Source organism: Poecilia reticulata, chromosome 11, assembly GCF_904066995.2.
Source record: "Poecilia reticulata chromosome 11, P_reticulata-male-v2, whole genome shotgun sequence".
Classification (NCBI taxonomy): Eukaryota; Metazoa; Chordata; class Actinopteri; order Cyprinodontiformes; family Poeciliidae; genus Poecilia; species Poecilia reticulata.
In genome coordinates this window covers 21,751,621-21,770,211 of record NC_088840.1, presented here as the reverse complement: position 1 = coordinate 21,770,211, position 18,591 = coordinate 21,751,621, and the positions used below count along the sequence as shown (strand labels likewise).

At 37.3% G+C, this 18,591-nt stretch overlaps 1 protein-coding gene across 3 annotated transcripts; it reads right to left on the bottom strand.

Moving 5' to 3' along the window:
* Nucleotides 1-1,243: 1,243 nt before the first annotated feature.
* On the bottom strand, nt 1,244-18,563 carry LOC103472619 (uncharacterized). 3 transcript variants are annotated; one of them, XM_081612534.1, is made up of 2 exons: nt 17,242-18,563; nt 1,244-3,037 (listed from the first exon to the last, which is right to left on the bottom strand). In XM_081612534.1, the coding sequence occupies exons 1-2, from the start codon at nt 17,303-17,305 to the stop codon at nt 2,010-2,012; spliced, it is 1,092 nt and encodes a 363-aa protein (XP_081468660.1). In that variant the 5' UTR covers nt 17,306-18,563; the 3' UTR covers nt 1,244-2,009. The 3 variants fall into 3 exon arrangements, with proteins under 3 accessions (XP_081468660.1, XP_081468658.1, XP_081468659.1); XM_081612532.1 differs by lacking the exon at nt 17,242-18,563 and adding an exon at nt 4,005-4,706; XM_081612533.1 differs by lacking the exon at nt 1,244-3,037 and adding an exon at nt 7,423-9,436.
* Between the last annotated feature and the right edge of the window lie 28 nt (nt 18,564-18,591).

The window sequence follows — 18,591 nt, the reverse complement described above, 5'->3', positions numbered from 1 at the left end:
AGGTATTTCTAACTACAACGCACATCTTCCTAATATATTAAATAACACTTATAAACCAGTGTAACAGTGATTTTCCACAACAACTCACCTCTGCAGGAATCCTTTCATGGTCTTCTACACTCAGTGTCCGACATCACATCCAGCTAGCCAACTCCGCTTGTCATAAGAAGAGCTGGAAAAAGCCCGCGTGTAGGATCGTCCACGATCACTTGCCTGCTGCTGAATTTGTAAATTGGGACGATCCGGTCCAAGCTCCTTTATCCTGTTTTTTTCTTCAAGTGAACGCTTTGTAAAAGCCTTTTTTGTAAAGACAAAACAGAATTTTCTCTCATTTTGAAACTACTCCACTTTGCAAACGTAAACGTGAATCGACCTAATGAACTGCAGCTGCGCTAATGAGTCGAATCGGGGATTGTCCAATCACACAATGTTTTTTAAAAAACTAGCCAGTACTGACACTCTATCAGTAATGACACAACAGAATGGGTGTGTCCGGGACGCAGAGCGCTGCGCCCTGTGGAAAACCTTAAATAACCAATTAAAAGTCAGCCTCAGATCACCTGCTTGCCAAAAGTTGATGCGCCTACATACACACTCATTAGAACGGCGCCCTGCACATAGGAAGTGTGCACAATGTGAGCAATTAAATAGAATTATGTATTTACTATTTTAATACATTCTAACATGTCTATTGGACACACAGTATGAATAAATACATTTCTAAGTATTTTGCAGTTAAGAATTAAATTATTTATTATCTAAACAATTTAAAGGGGGCGGCGCCCAAGCGCCCTCTAATGGCCAGCCGCCACTGGGACTGAGTTAATGTAATCTAACATGTCATATGCTATCATGGTAATGATAGAATTTAAGCTAACAGAGTTTTACCTAAAAACTAAACCTCCCTTATTTAATGGGTTAAGTCGTGTTAACCAACACGCTAGTGTAAGCCAACATGATATTGATATTTAAGCTAACAGTTTTCTTTTTGACTGTTATTTTATACACTCTTATTACTGCTCTATGGCTTAAATGCCATTGCTCTTTATAATCCTAAATTATTCAGTATACATTTTACTTTACCTTTGTAACCATGATTCTGCATTTGAACTCAAATATTTCAGCAAATTTCAGCAGTAGCGTTCAGCACTCACTGCATTTTCAAATGAGTTGCAAGTCATCAAGTGGTTTTGTAAGGACTTAAACATATATCTATATGTGTAGAGATTAAATTAGTTACAACTTTAAAAAAAGATAGTGATCTTTAATAGAAAACAGCCACAGCAAAAAATATAAAAAATATACAACACCAAATTTTTGGAGACAATAATCACACATACATTGTACAGTCAAGAACAATCAATGAAGAAACACATATATTGAATATTGCATTTTCTAAGTAAAAGGGCAGGTTAATTTATTTGAAAAGCTTTTACATAGACTGGTTGTACTAGTTGCACAATAAATGCAACTAGTACAAATTATCACTCAATTTTGTTACAATCTGTCATTTTATTGAATAGTTTATATAATAATACAGTTTGCCATTATTTTTGCTACAGAATATGCAAAAAAATACAATGCATCAAAAATATGTTTCACATCTCTAAGTATCTAAATGATCACATTTAATAAACACAACAATTTCTCAGCTTTATAAACATGAAATCCCTCCAGTCTTTAATTCTAGTTTTTAACCAAATCCGTTTTATAGTGAACCTCAACATAGGACGCACATGGAATCAATCACATTTTATTTGTATAGCACATCTCAGCAGGAAGGCATTTCAAAATGCTTTACATCATTACAAACACAAAAACAGAGTCATGCCACATAGAATCAATAATCAAACAGTCATTCTTGAAAATAGAGACAAAATGGGTTTAAATTTTTCAAATCAGATTAATCCTCTGATCTTTTGAATTTTCTCTGAAAAGAAACTGGAGAACTTGTTGCAGGCGGCACTACATTGAAATTCAGGTAGTAAGATCATGGGAAGGTGACACTTCTACAGCTTTTCACCTGTGTGATGCCTCATATGGAGAGTTAAATGAACTTTTTGATGAAAACTTTTTCCACAAGTCACACATGAAAACGGCTTTTCACCTGTGTGAATCATCATGTGCCGAGTTAAATGCTGTTTACTACTAAAACTTTTTCCACAGTTCACACATGTAAACATATTTTCACCAGCATGAATCATCAGGTGTTGAGTTAAACTAACTTTTTGGCGAAAACCTTTTCCACAGTTCACACATGAAAACGGCTTTTCACCTGTGTGAATCATCATGTGCCGAGTTAAATGCTGTTTGTGAATAAAACCTTTTCCACAGTTCCCACATGAAAACGGTTTGTCACCATTGTGATTCATCATGTGCCTAGTTAAATTCTGTTTTAGACTAAAACTTTTTCCACAGGTCACACATGAAAACGGCTTTTCACCAGTGTGAATCATCATGTGTTCAGTTAAAATTTGTTTTCGACTAAAACTTTTTCCACAGGTCACACACGAAAACGGCTTTTCACCAGTGTGAATCCTCATGTGCTGAGTTAAACTAACTTTTTGACAAAAACTTTTTCCACAGGTCACACATGAAAACGGCTTTTCACCCGTATGACTTCTCATGTGAGCATCAAGAACAAATTTTAAAGCAAAACGTTTATCACAAGTCTCACATGAGAAAGGTTTGCTTCTTTTCTGATTTTGGTTCTCAGCCTCAGCAGCTTCCTGGAAGATGACTTGGTTCATGTTTGGTTCTGATTCAGTGTGAGATGTTTGTTCATCAACAGGAACCACCATGCAGGTATCAGTCTCCTGTTTTAACTCAACCTGTTCTTCATCCTGACTGAAGTAAACTTCTTTCTCTTCCACTTTTATCTGCTGATGCTCTAGATCCTCCTGCTCTTCTTTTATCTGATGATCTTCTGGTTCTTCCTGTTCTTGTTTCACATGCAGAGGTTCTAACTCCTCCTGGTCCAGAGTGGATCTCCTCTCCTGGTTCCATGGCTCCTCCTTAACTTTATGTAGCAGGTAATCTAGAAAAGAAAACAGAAAAAAGAGGAATTGTTAACTTTATTTTTTGAAGTAAAAACAGACTTTAATCATTTAAGACAGAAATCACCAAATGAACACACCTGAAAATAAAGAGTGCAGACATACAGACAGATCAGTTCACATCAGTTGTTTTTCATTTTTTAGCCGAGATTTGGAAAATTATCAAATTTAAAAAATAAGTATTACGTTTTTCCATTGTACCCATTATTATTATTGCTTAAAAGTAGATTTTATTATTTCCAAGTATTTTCTATGTTGGAGCTATTAACTTTTTTTTCTATTACTTTTAACTTTGAGTTCAATTTCAGTTTAATAACCGTTTATTTTATAATTGTATTTGTTTCTTTGCTTTTACAGAAACAAACTCCTAACCCAGAATCTTGACAGTTTGTCCATTTTCTACAAGTTTAGGGAGGAGCAGGAGAGGAAACAACGAGAAGTTTGATCTTTGTTTTTTGCTTGTCAAACTGGAAAAAATAAACCATGAAAGCAATGTTGAAGTTTTTTCGACATTAAACTTCTTTTACCTGCGCATGAAGCATCACCTCAGTGCAGCAAAGGTTTGTTGATTTGACTTTTGTAGGATTTTTGGTTTTACAAATATTCGCCACTACAAATTTATTTATTAAAAATTATTACATTTTGCAGCTACTAACACCGCAAATATCGTTTGATGCCGCTTGCTTTACTGGCGTTGCGCTGCATTGTTCACATTTCTCCTGTTTACGAAAGTAAGTCTCAGTATTTAAAGGAGAGCCATAAAAAGGTCATTGGTTATTTTTTCTCTCTACATAAATAAGCATCTCACGTAGCTGTGATGCTTATTCGCGTTCATTTATCTGATATCAAAGCATTTATACAGGAGGGGAACAGTTACTAAAATGATCCTCATACAGAAAGCTGCTATATTTAGACTTCAACTTTCATCCAAACGCTGGTGTTTCCTACCTATCCGGTGTAAAATTATCTGGAGAGTCCGGGAGAAATCCAGCAGTCTGCGCTGATCATCCATCTCTTCCTCCGACTTGACGATGATTCCTTTAAACTCTGTGAAAGTTTCTTCAGCAGGATTAACTTCTCGTTGAGAAACTCGTTGCGACAAAACTCTCGAAAATTCAACAAAACAAACCATGCGGCTTCTTGTCGTTCTTCCTCCTATTCTTCTTCTTGGGGATTTTATGACAGTCGGCATTCACATCGTTGCATTACCGCCCCCTTATGGATAATACGAGCATATCGGGTGAAGTATCTTGCTCAAGGACTCGACAACTGAGACGGATGGTGAGGCGTTCAGTGGGGTCATTCTCGTCCTAAGCGTTGTGGGGTCCTTTCGCTCCCCCCACGAGACTTTAGCTGTCCATAATATCCTGTGTTTTATTTTGGTCATTATTGTTAGTGTTGATATGTGTTAGGCGTGTCTACGGGACATTTATAGAAATACGGAACAAATCGCGAATTCCCCATGTCCCCTGGAGGGCTCCGTACAATACGGAACGCAACATTTAACAGCCAAATACGGGGCAATTTTATATTTTAAGGGACGGGTGGCGACTCTACACCCAACATGGTGTAGCATTTAAGGTAACATTAGCTTTTGTTTAATTGGGATAAAAAAAAAGCTAGGCTTAACTTACTCAATGGACTGAGTTAATGTCATCCAACATGCTATATGCTATCATGGTAATGATATAATTTAAGCTACCATTAGATTTTTAGTTAATTTTTTTACCTAAAACTAAACCTCCCTTATTTAACGGGTTAAGTCGTATTAACCAACACGCTAGCGTAAGCCAACATATTGATATTTAAGCTAACAGTTTTCTGTTTGACTAATGTTATCTTATACACTCTTATTACTGCTCTATGGCTTAAAAGTCGTTGCTCTCTTTAATCCTAAAATTATTTAATATATATTTTACTTTACCTTTGTAGCCATGATTCTGCACTTGAACTCGAATATTTCAGCAAATTTCAGCAGTAGCGTTCAGCACTCACTGCATTTTCAAATGAGTTGCAAGTCATCAAGTGGTTTTGTAAGGACTTAAACATATACAGTAAAAAAAAATCCTGAGCCTGAAACTTATAGTTATGATAGAAATTAACTATGCCGTTGCTATTGCCACAGTTTAATGAAAAGTGTCTTTGAACAGTGCAAACAATTGCTTCTAACAATACAATTAACAAGCCAAACACTCAAACTTAAATAAGACTTCAGTACATTTCAACTCAAAACAAAATGTAAAATGTCTGTGCCCTAAAGATTTGCCTTACAGGCAAAAATCCCTCAACATTAAATAAGAGTCCTTTCAATCTATGTTTTTGCAAGTAATTTAGAACATGTAACATTACCAACTAAATTAGTGTTTCTCAACCTTTTTCGGGCCAGCATCCCCATCCCATATCCAGGTCCCTCACCGCCCCCTAATAAAGAATTTGTAGGCTACTTTGCACTGACTATATTATTAATATTACTGTCGCTATTGTAGATGTTTTGATTTTATGCTTGTTTCTGTATTTATCATCAAAATAATTTCCCAGAGAACAAAAAAGTAATGTGAATAGAAATTATTTTCACAGGTGTCTGAAAAATGTAATGAACATTCAACTTTAAATTTGTAGGCCTAACAGCAGCCAGAGTGGAAAAAATATTCTTGTTCTTTGCCATTTTTTAGTTGTTAAATATTCCACAAAATTACCAGATAAATGATGTTCAACATACCAGTTTAAACTTTGAACTATTTGCAAAAAGACTGAGCTCTGCAACATTAAAACATGGATAGAACTGTAACTACATTAATCATAACTCTTCTTCTCTTCAGCGTTTCTGTGAGTTTCTGGTGGTGCAGCTCTATGCTGCCTTTAGGAGAATGGGACATCAGAGCATCATCCATAAAACTTGACCCACATGGCATTTATTGTTCAAACCAGAGCTTACAAACACATACAGGTCGCATTATTGGCAGTGTGAACGGCCCCGGCAAAAATATCAAAATTGACAAAAAATCTGAATTGGGTCACTTCAGGCTGCAGTGTGAACGCACCCTAATAAATCCTTTAAACTCCTGTCCATTTGCAATAAGGTTTCTAGTGTTACATTGTAAGATGATCAGTTTTTGTCTTCCCGTCCTCCTGCCCTTCCTTCTGCTCCTAACCCCTTATGTGCTCTCAAGATATGTCCTTAATACCAAAAAATCTCTCTGCCCCTTTCACAATTATTTTAATTTTTTATGTTTTGTGTTTTACTTGATCTGTACAATTAATTACATTTGCAATGAACAACAGAATCTTTTCAACTGTTAACACAGTTTCAGTTCCAGTCTGCCTTTGTTCTGGTGTTGGATTCGGCTGAACTTTCCTCATCACTTATATTATTAGTGACTTTAACCCCTGTTGGCCCCCATCTATAACCACCCCTGGGCAGCAGGTCTATGTCTGACATCAATAATACATTAAATGACCACTGAATTAATAAAAGATGTCAACATTTCTTAATAAAACAAACAGAAAGCCATAACAAACCTTTTTAAAGTAGGAAATATTTATGTATTTACTGTTAATCTCTTAGTATGATTTGTTCTTTAAATGGCTGATACGACTATACATTAAATAAGCAAACAATTGATTATTTAATAATCAAACCATAACAGTCTACTAAAACCACAATAAAAAACTTAATCATGGCTAAATGTTCTGTGCGTTAACAGCCTCAGGAGATGATTGAGGGATGAAGAGACTCTGATCCTTTACGTTCTGACGGGTCTTCAGTGTTCCTCTCCTGATCCATTCTGTCTGACATCATGCAGCACTGCACACCACACCAGGACAAACACTTTTGTTTTAACTGTGTTCATCCTCACTAACATGTTCAGGATGGGATTGGAGTCTTCCCTCTCAAGTCTGTATCTTTACGAGAGGTTTTGCTTCTAAGGACATGATGGTATCGAGTTGAGGATGTTTTAAAAAGACGCGGGTTGACAGCAGCTCACCGTGACTGCATAGTGTCCATCTCTAGGCAACCGTGACAACGGTCCGTAGCGTTCTGGGGGTCCTATTTACATCCCGCCACAAAAATTTAGCTGACCTTAATATTTCCTGTGTTTTAATTTGGTCATTATTGTTACACTTAGTCTTCATATGTGTGTAATAGCCGTGTCTATTGGACATTTATAGAAATACGGAACAAATTGCGTCCCATATCGGTTCAATACGGGACGCAACATTTAACAGCCAAATGCAGGACGATTCTGTATTCTAAGGGACGGGTGGCAACATTAGCCACCCGTCTAATGTGGCTAATGTTGTTTTTATGTTTGTGCTCTGCAGCACAAACATAAAACTCTCAAGTAAGTAAATACTTAAAGCGAAAGACATGTAAACATTTTATTTACTTTCACTGCTCAATAAGAAGAAACACAATAACAAAGATATTACTGCAGTTTGTTATTTCATTACTTTGGCTGAATCATGATAAGCTGCCTCATTAGCAAAACTGCTACACTGCTTTCATAGACTTAAGCTTTTTTGTTAAAGGTAGCAAACATCTCATTCATATTTAACTCTTTAACTTTTAGTTAATTAGAAGAGTTTGAAACGGGAGGGAGGGGCTGAGGAGTGGGAGCCGAGAAGAGAGGACAGATAGAAAAAAAGAAAGCTGCCTTTATTTCTCACCGTCTTCAACATAGAGCCTTTAAAACCACAAAATAAAATCTCAATATTTTTCCATATAAACCCTGGTGCTTTAAGTGTTATGTTTAAGTTGTGATACTTCCCAGATATTCATTTCATCTACCTGTTGGTTCTCTGTCACAAGGACATGGCAAAACTAAAAAAAAGCTCTAAAAATAAAGCAACTTAACAAGTTATAATTTAAATAGGCCGTAACTTGTATTGGGAGCCATTTCAATAAATCAATGTTTATGAGGAATTTTATTAAGAACAGTTACTCATTAAAGCTTTTTTATTTGGAACCTTACATTTTTGTAAACGTGTATTAGAGATTAGATAAGTGAGACTGAATAAAACTCGTATCTAAGCAACATTTGAATTTTACTGAGAATCAAACATGTTTGATGTGCATTCCTAGTCATTTTGGTCCTACAGCTGAATGTGATTTGGAAACTCTTTAAACAACATTTTACGTTACATTTCACTAGAACTACGCCCAACCACCCGCCCCCCAAATGGGTCCTAAGAAATTTTCCTGTTTATGGTCCCCCCCAATAAAGAGATGGGATTTATGCCCTTTGAAACACATGGAAAACACTTCTACGGGTTTTCAGTTGTGTGAATCCTCATGTGCCGAGTTAAACTAACTTTTTGACGAAAACGTTTTCCACAGTTCACACATAAAAACGGCTTTTCACCAGTGTGAATCCTCATGTGGCAAGTTAACTCCTGTTTTCTACTAATACGTTTTCCACAGGTCACACATGAAAACGGCTTTTCACCAGTGTGAATCATCATGTGTTCAGTTAAAATTTGTTTTCGACTAAAATGTTTTCCACATTTCACACATGAAAACGGCTTTTCACCAGTGTGAATCATCATGTGCTCAGTTAAATTCTGTTTTCGACTAAACCTTTTTCCACAATTCACACACGAAAAAGGCATTTCGCCAGTGTGAATCATCATGTGCTGAGTTAAATTCGTTTTTTGAATAAAACTTTTTCCACAGTTCCCACATGAAAATGGCTTTTCACCAGTGTGAATCATCATGTGTTCAGTTAAAATTTGTTTTCGACTAAAACTTTTTCCACAGGTCACACATGAAAACGGCTTTTCACCAGTGTGAATCATCATGTGTTCAGTTAAAATTTGTTTTCGACTAAAACTTTTTCCACAGGTCACACATAAAAACGGCTTTTCACCAGTGTGAATCATCATGTGTTCAGTTAAATTCGGTTTTTGACAAAACCTTTTTCCACAAGTCACACATAAAAACGGCTTTTCACCCGTATGAGTTCTCATGTGAACATCAAAAACAGATTTGTAAGTGAAATGCTTTTCACAGATGACACATGAGAAAGGTTTTCTTCTTTCCTGATTTTGGTTCTCAGCTTCAACAGCTTCCTGGAAGATGACTTGGTTCCTGTTTGGTTCTGATTCAGTGTGGGATGTTTGTTCATCAACAGGAACCACCATGCAGGTATCAGTCTCCTGTTTCAGCTCAACATGTTTTTCACCCTGACTGCAGTAAACTTCTTTCTCTTCCACTTTTATCTGCTGATGTTCTAGATCCTCCTGCTCTTCTTTTATCTTTTGATCTTCTGGTTCTTGCTGTTCTTGTTTCACCTGCAGAGGTTTTAACCCCTCCTGGTCCAGAGTGGATCTCCTCTCCTGCTTGCATAACTTCTCCTTATAAATATTATGTTGCAGGAAATCTGGACAAGGACACAGAAAAAAGAGGAATTGTTAACTATAAAAATAAATAGGAGACTTTCATTGTTTATTACAGAAATCCCAAAATGTTCAGATTTTTAAAAAAAATTACTTGTAATTATTCTGAACTTATTCATTTAATAACAGATGCCCAAACAAATTTAGGCATTGTTGTGAACTGAAGTAAATTTTATTATTTCTTGAGTATTTCTTATGTTGAAGGTATTTATTTTTACTGCTCGTTCACTATTTTGGTGGTTTATTTACAGAGTGTTTTTCAATGTTAACAATTGTTTATTTTATTTATTGCCATTTACTTCTCCAAGTTAGACAGGAAGAACGCTGGGTCCATTTTCTATAAATATATAGACTGGTGTAGGACCAGCATGCACTGGGCTGGGCCTGTGGTTTTTCACCAGAGCAGAACAGGAAGTAAAATCAATAACAAGTTTAGTCTTTATTTCCTCACCAAATTGGAAAAAAATAAACCAGGGTTTATACAGAAACCCCACAGTTGAATTTACTACTTTTTACTACCTTTTTTACAACCTCTACAATATTTTTACTACCAACTCAAAATCGAGCCAATTTCATGCCGATTTTCTCAATTTTGGGAGATTATCAGTTGATATTTACATGAAGCCGATCACATTTTCTGATCATTTCTACTTCAGCAAAGGTCTAAAAATCAGCCACTTTTCCCTTCTGCTCGGCAGTGAGAGGTTTGACTGATAGTCCGGCCCACCAGGTCATGTCTGCAAGCTTGTAGTAATCAATAGTGACCGCACTGTTACCAACTCAGAGACTATCTTCCTATATTTACCGACATTTCAATAAAAAAAAAATGGCACTGGCTAAAATGGGCAAGTCAAACTTTTTATAGATTGATAATCTAAGATCTGTGAGAAAGCTGCTGTTGGTGCACTGACCCATGTAAGATGACGGCTCATGCAAGACAAAACTTTATCCCACTTCCTTGAAGGTCTAACTGACTTTATCTTGACCAAAATCTTGCATGTTAAAAACAGGAACCACTATTTTTAGTGATTATCCTAAATCCATAAGACTGAGGATATTGAACGTATTTAGGCTCTAATCTTAATCAGATGTTTATAGTATAGACTGGGGTTGCCACCTGTCATGTAAAATGAATGATTGTATTAAACCCTCCTCACTTACGCTAGTTTCACCACCTGCTAAGTAGCGACATTACCTGTAGCCACAAGTCCAAAACTCAAGTTATGCCAAACACCCGCTGCTCCACCACGTCCTGAGAAGTTAAACTGCTGCTACGATCAAGACATGAGGAGGAAGACGCTGTTTTAGATATAGATATGTATCAATCAGATTAATGTTTCCATGGAGAAATGTGATGATCTATCTATATATGCATTAGCTCATTAATTTCACATTTTTCCAATATTTACCAAATGTTATGATTTAAGTTTCTTCTACTTTGTTTTCCTGTGGTTGTAGACTTGGCAGTAGAAAATTGATAACATAGGAATAATAACTTTATATCCCTTTTAACAGGTGACACTTGATTCTGTTGTGCTGCCTGTGGAAACAAAGTGCATGAAGTTTGTACTCAGCTGAGAAAACCCTGTGGATCACATGGTGGGACTTCTGCTTCAAACTGCTCACTACAGTATAGCGTCGTCTCTGTCATCCACCAGTTCACTGCAGACTGGCCCCCGCCAAGGACCCTACATGGATGTCTTCTTAAGTTGTAAACCCTGAGTACATACTGTTGAAATAAAATTGATGTGTCTTTTGTAAATACATTTTCTCTATCAATGACTTAAATTATTAACTGTGGTAATTGTTTGTGTAATGTAGTAACCATGTACAGTGTTTAATATAATTATTAAATAGATGTTTTAAAGAAACAGCCACAAACCTCATGTCTTTGTTGCACAATGGCAGCTTTAATTTGAGCATTTTCTCTCCTCCACATACTTTGTTGCCAGATGTGTAAAATTTACAAAAAGAAGCAATTTAAATGTAAAAGTTACTCATATGTAGATTAGTCAAGAGAAGCTATTAACAATAGCTTTTACAGAACTCTACACAAATTCATTTATTAATATATACATGTAGATATTAATTACAGAATAGATACACAAATATTTCATTTCGAACAGCTGCTTGCAGTAGTGAGTGTTCATCCAAGAAGTGTGACTTGCAGGAGCAGGGAGGCTCTGAACTGGTTTGTCTCCTTTTAAATCAAGAGGCCCATGATACTTTGACTAGGCAGCAGATGTCCCACAGCTGATTGACTGAACCTGCCATGGACAGAGGAACGTGACCATCCCAGATATGGTAGGTTGTTAGGTTGGCTACTGTTGAGAAAGATGGACAACAAAGCAAATGGAGAAATTATGAATCACATCTGAATATGTTATTTGGCAGATGGCGCTTAAATCAATATTTAAAATGCTTTTCTAAACAGCAGTGTTGGAAGATGTCAGTGATTTTAGTGAAACTTAACAACACAGCACTGAAAGGCTAACTAACTGTGGCTAAAGCTGCTGCTAGCTGGTTTACTCTCCGATCGGAGGCTGTTTATTTTAGACAATCAGAGAATGGTGGATTGACAATGAGTAATAACGGTTATCCAACACTTAAATGCTGTTATTAACCTTACCTTTTATTATATCCTTAAGATAATGAGTATCTGTGAATTTATCAGTCAGGTTTCCCAAGGCAAAATCACACCGGAAGTAAAGATACACCGTTTTGAGTTATGGCGGCCATTGTCTGACGTCACTGTGAAAAGGGTCTATTAGAGCAGTGTTTTTCAACCACTGTTCCGCGGCACACTAGTGTGCCGTGAGTTATCGTCAGGTGTGCCGTGGAAATTATTCAATTTCACTACGATACCGTATTTTCCGGACTATAAGCTGCTACTTTTTTCCTAAACTTTGAACCATGCGGAATGTAGCCCGATGTGGCTTTTCTGTGGATTTTTCTTCAACCACCAGGGGGCTCTCTAGCAGGAAGTGAATCATTAGAAGTCAAAATTGTAAATCAAAGAAGAACGGCTAATTTTCATTTAGAACAAGCACATGCTAGCAGCAGGCACGACAGAGAAATGTTTTCAAACTCATATGCCGCTTTTAAGTTGAGGGTTGTCGATCTGGCACTACAGGAGGGAAATAGAGCCGCTGCACTTAAGCTCGGTGTGAACGAAACCATGGTTCGGCTTTGGAGACGGAGTGCTGCGTCCACCAGATTTATTGGGACGAGGCATTCTGCTGGGTCCTAATGGAAAACCGAGGACAGCTTCCAGTTTTTATTTTATTTTTTTAATTGAGGGTGCTAGTATGGTGCGCTCTATAGTCCGAAAAATACGGTAATTGGTTTTAAAAGATTTTTTGAAAATGAATTGTCTGCAAATAATGCCATGTTCGAGTATCTGCTGTAGTAGTAGCAGCGGCGTAATCATGTAATTTTCTTACCACTAGATGGCAGTAGGTACAGAGCATTTTACATTAAAACAAGAGAATTAGTGATGCATGAATGTTACAGGTAGCGGTGAGAGCATTGAATCTAGCAAGACTGTGATGGAAAAGACAGTGAAGCTCAGCAGTAGCTAGAAAGAACATGGGTCCATTTCCCACAACATGTCTGTGTGAAGTGAGCTTCTCCAGCCTGGCTACTATAAAAACTAAAAACAGAGAGAGACAGAGATGTTGAGGAAGAGCTTTGTCTTTCTTCAATTTCTGCCAGGAAATCAGCTGTTTTCATCCAAACATGCACAGGTTTCACACCAGGTGGCTAAAATATACAGATATTGACATTTTGTACATGCAACTCTTCATATTGTAACAGTGAATATGAAGTGAAATGTTTCCCAAATATTATTGCTTATTTCAGAATAAGAATTATTTTCTGTATTCTGGCTATAAGATGCTTGTGGATTAGTTTGTAAAACACTTTGACATTTTCTACAACTTCTTTAAATTTAACACCACAGTGTTGTTTCACTGTTCAGGTGTTTTTTTTTTTGAAGTGGACATGTTAAGTGCAATTTGAAATAAGAAATGTAAAATGTGATAAAAATAAATTTTTGTGTTTATTTGATTCCTATTCGAGAGACTTTGATAAGAATGACTATATATGTATATATATAGTCATTCTTATATGTATCTTTGTTTCCATTTTTGGTTGGTGGTGTGCCTCGGGATTTTTAAAATTAAAACAGTGTACATTGACTCAAAAATGGTTGAAAAAACACTGTATTAGAGCAGCTGTTTAAATGAGCTAATCAACCACCGCTGTGTTCAGATGATCATTTTATAATCCCAAAATAACATGAAACTGTCAAGGACTGAATGTGTTGCCCTTTGTGTGGGAACCGTTTGCAGGTTTTATGGCGTTGGATCGTCATACATATAGTGGAGCCGTTTGTTGCTATGGCAACGAGTCTGCGTGTAGCTAGCCGACACGGAAAGTGGGGCGGAGTGATACGAGCGGTTTGGAGTTGTTCTTTGACGGTTTTTCTGAGTTATTTTCCCTTTTCTGTGGCGCACTACTCTAAATTAAGAAAGTTTCATTTAGTTAACGGAACATTTCTACCGCGGCAGCGCGACTACGGCTGGCAAGGACAAGAATAGTCTTTTTGCCTTCGCGAAATGTCCGGATGTAAACAATAACATGAAACGTGTCTAAATGGTATCAGCTAATAACCAATGATAAACTTGAACGTAAAAGTTCTACCTCTTTTCCTACAACTGCGGTGGAATTTTCACTTTTGAGTTTGGTCACACTGCAACCTGTTGTTAGCGGTGCCGTTGGTGTTATTTCACTTACTTGAGCTGTTTCGGTGTTCAGAGCAGCTGAGGTCTGCGCGCTGGCTTTAGAGTCAGCAAGGTCTGCTGCCCGTCTGCAGCTCCCGTCGCGTCGCTGCTAAAACTTTAGCTTGTATCTTAGCTTGAGTTTGCAGTTGCATCGCTTCGTCTGGCACCAAAAAACTGCTCCACGATGGAGCCTCAACCCGCGCATGATCAAAAATTTACTACTTTTTACTACCTTTAGTTACTGGCCTGCATTTTTGCTACAGGCCTTAATTTGACCTCATTTAATTTACAGATTACAGAAAATCAGGAAACCCTGATTTTCTGTAAGTATAAGTACTGGTATCGGACCAGCATGCACTGGTTTGGGCCTGTGTGTTTTGACCAGAGCAGGAGAAGAAACAATGAAAAGTAGTGATGGTGAGATGAAGCTTCATGAAGCCCTGAGGAACTCCATCCAATCACTCGACTGCTGAGCCGATGCACCGCGGTGCTTCATATGCTCTACTGGGACATCAAGGGGACAATATATGTAAAATAGGCAAAACAACACGAAGCCTTACAATGAATAAACAAGTAAAAGATGTTTGTGATTCTGATACATAATTTCTGATTAATCTGGTTGTATGAAACAATGGCTGGATCAAAAAGAAAACTGGAGACCAATAGGAGAGAGAGAGAGTTGTGATTGGCTTGTTACTCACTATGTCACTATGGACCAGTGGCGGCTGGTGCTAAAAAAACTGAGGGGGGCGCACACAAACAAACAAATGAAAAACAAACAAAACAAATCTTAAAAAATAGCACTATTTGAACATGAATTTTGCCCTCCTTTCCTTCTGCCCTGCAAATTTCTCAATTACATTCTTGTTAAAGTCAGTCATCTCTGTGACTAGTCTTTTCTCCATTGACAACATGGCCAATGCATTCAGCCTGTCCTGAGTTTCTCAGAAAAGTCTTGATTCTTTTCAGAGTTGAAAAGCACCTTTCAGCTTCTGCTGTGGTCATGGGTGTGGTGATGAGGATCTTCAAGAGCGTGACAGTTTCCGAAAATACTTCTTCTAGATTGTTTTCCATAAACAGCTGGAGTAGGCCCACAGCACCACAACAGGCTTTGAACTCTTCCTTGCTGTAGATGAGAGTAAGCTCCGTCTTCAGCTTACCTCGCTTGAGCACTGGATCGGCTTTTAAGGTGTTGCTCAGTGCATCTTCAGGAAATCCTGTGTTGTATTGTTCAAATCTGTCCCCCTGCAGGAGTGTGGCACTAACAAGGTGGTTTGTGAAAGAAAAGCGCTCCCTGGTGTGTCCCAGTATATCACAGACCTTAAGAGAGAAGGACAAACATGACGATTATGATTTTATAATCACATTTTTCATTCTAAATATGAAATGTTATTTTGTCCTTTCTATTAAGTCATAGAAAGAAGGAACACATTTTATTTATAAACTTACTGATTTTAATAACATTTGCTGCCATTTTTTAAGGCTGTGTTATGAAATGTGTTACAGCATTTTTGTGGGACAAGATTATACAAAATTCAGTAACCAAATGTTTTATTCCCCATAAACTTCAGTACAACTTAAATAATAAAATATCTTGCTGACAAACATTACATCAACATACCTACACAGCATAGACACAACTAAAGGTATTTCTAACTACAACGCACATCTTCCTAATATATTAAATAACACTTATAAACCAGTGTAACAGTGATTTTCCACAACAACTCACCTCTGCAGGAATCCTTTCATGGTCTTCTACACTCAGTGTCCGACATCACATCCAGCTAGCCAACTCCGCTTGTCATAAGAAGAGCTGGAAAAAGCCCGCGTGTAGGATCGTCCACGATCACTTGCCTGCTGCTGAATTTGTAAATTGGGACGATCCGGTCCAAGCTCCTTTATCCTGTTTTTTTCTTCAAGTGAACGCTTTGTAAAAGCCTTTTTTGTAAAGACAAAACAGAATTTTCTCTCATTTTGAAACTACTCCACTTTGCAAACGTAAACGTGAATCGACCTAATGAACTGCAGCTGCGCTAATGAGTCGAATCGGGGATTGTCCAATCACACAATGTTTTTTAAAAAACTAGCCAGTACTGACACTCTATCAGTAATGACACAACAGAATGGGTGTGTCCGGGACGCAGAGCGCTGCGCCCTGTGGAAAACCTTAAATAACCAATTAAAAGTCAGCCTCAGATCACCTGCTTGCCAAAAGTTGATGCGCCTACATACACACTCATTAGAACGGCGCCCTGCACATAGGAAGTGTGCACAATGTGAGCAATTAAATAGAATTATGTATTTACTATTTTAATACATTCTAACATGTCTATTGGACACACAGTATGAATAAATACATTTCTAAGTATTTTGCAGTTAAGAATTAAATTATTTATTATCTAAACAATTTAAAGGGGGCGGCGCCCAAGCGCCCTCTAATGGCCAGCCGCCACTGCTATGGACAACGATTTATTACTAAAAACTAACTGCTCGGGTTTAGGTGAGTTCTCTGTTTTACGTGCTTCATAAAAATCCTCCTGGATTACTCAACACATCATTAATTAAAAATTAGATGTTATTTGCTTGTGAAACTGGGAAAAATAAACTAAGAGCAATTTTCAAGTTTTTTGACTTTTATCTACGTACGAAGCATCACCTGAGTGCAGCAGTGGCTTGTTGACTGAAGTTTTATAGGTCGTTTGGTTTGACAAACAGTCGCCACTAAAATTTATTACAAATTGTTACATTTTACAGCTACTAAAACTGCTATTGTTTTATGCTGCTTGCTTTAGTAATTTTGCGCTGCATTGTTCACATTTCTGCTGTTTTCAAAAGTTGTTAAAAGTATATAAATAAGCCATTCTAACCGCGTGATTGTGATGTCTGCGTTCATTTAACTGTTAAAACATTTATACGGGAAAAGAACATTTACTAAATGATCCTCATACAGAAAGCTTCTACATTTAGACCATAACCTTCATCCAAACGCTGGTGTTTCCTACCTATTCGATGTAAGATTATCTGGGGAGTCCGGGAGAAATCCAGCAGTCTGCGCTGATCATCCATCTCTTCCTCCGACTTGACGGTTATTTCTTTAAACTCTGAATGTTTCAGCAGCAGTTAACCGCTCGTTGATAAACTCGTTTAAGCTGGACTGAAGATATTTTTGTAGAGTAACACTCAAACATTCAACACAACAGACCGCGTGCCGTCTTTTTTCCTTTTCTTCTTCCTCCTCCTACTACTCTTCCTCTTCTTCTTCTTTGGGATTTTATGACCGTCGGCATTCATGTCATTGCATTACCGCCACCTTGTGGATCATACGATCATCACATCTAAAGATTTCTCAGTGCCTCTTCTCTTTGAAAAACGTAAAATCTTTTCTTCCACTTTATATAAATAAAACAAATACAATATCTGTATTCCAGTTTTCCACAAATCCAAAGTTAATATCGTCCTCTGATTCGTATCTCCTACATCCCGCAACATGTTTCAGTTTCTTCACTTCACCAAATAAGAACTTTTCCTATAGTACCCCTATATCAATGAGCCCTGTGCTTTGTTCAGAGTTGCCGGCCGAGTTGCTGGTTGCCGGCCATCCTGTGGCTTATTGAGAGACTATCAGCACCGGATTGTACACTTAGCCTGAAGTGACCCAATTCCGATTTTTTTTTAACGTATTGAGACATGTATCCAATCTTATGTCGGTGTAAAAAACATAGGTAAGATTCTTTTTCGAATGTGACCCATATCCGACACGTATCCGTATCCGATCTATGTTTTCGCAACCACCTGAATAATGTGTAGTTGCGCCACTGACTGGGACCAGTTACTTACTGTCTATGACTGGCTGGTGGCTTATCTTTAAACGGCTATTGGTGCATCAAACAACTGCTCACACTAAGAGACAAAGTCTATAATTAATCTTGTACTTCTTGAATTATAATGAGCCAACACATATTCAAATTAATGTATGACTTGCATTCTAACCAGGGCTGTTATTTAATATAGAAAACTACAGATTAGATTACTTTTAATGAATTCATGCTATCATGTTTAAGAAAAATATTCTACTGTTCAGATTATGTTGATTGAACCATGAATCTAAATTTAACCTAAATGTAGGCCTGCTCAAAACAATGTTGATTTTGTCTAATATTTAAACATGCGGTCAAAGTCAACACTAGCATTAAAACTAGGATAACTAAGCCAATATTCCAACAGCCCCCCAAAAAAACGTCAAAGACCCGAACATTATCATCAATCAATAAAATCCTCCCAGGCCGAACTTGAAAACTGGACGTTATGCTGCTAACACTTCGCTTTCATCAACAACTCGGGCAGAAGTGAGA

Coding starts and splice junctions, on each gene's coding strand:
- LOC103472619 (XM_081612532.1), bottom strand. CDS start 4,248: ATGCCGACTGTCATAAAATCCCCAAGAAGAAGAATAGGAGGAAGAACG. Junction 3,038..4,004: donor GATAATTTTACACCGGATAG/GTAGGAAACACC, acceptor TTTCTTTTCTAG/ATTACCTGCTACATAAAGTT.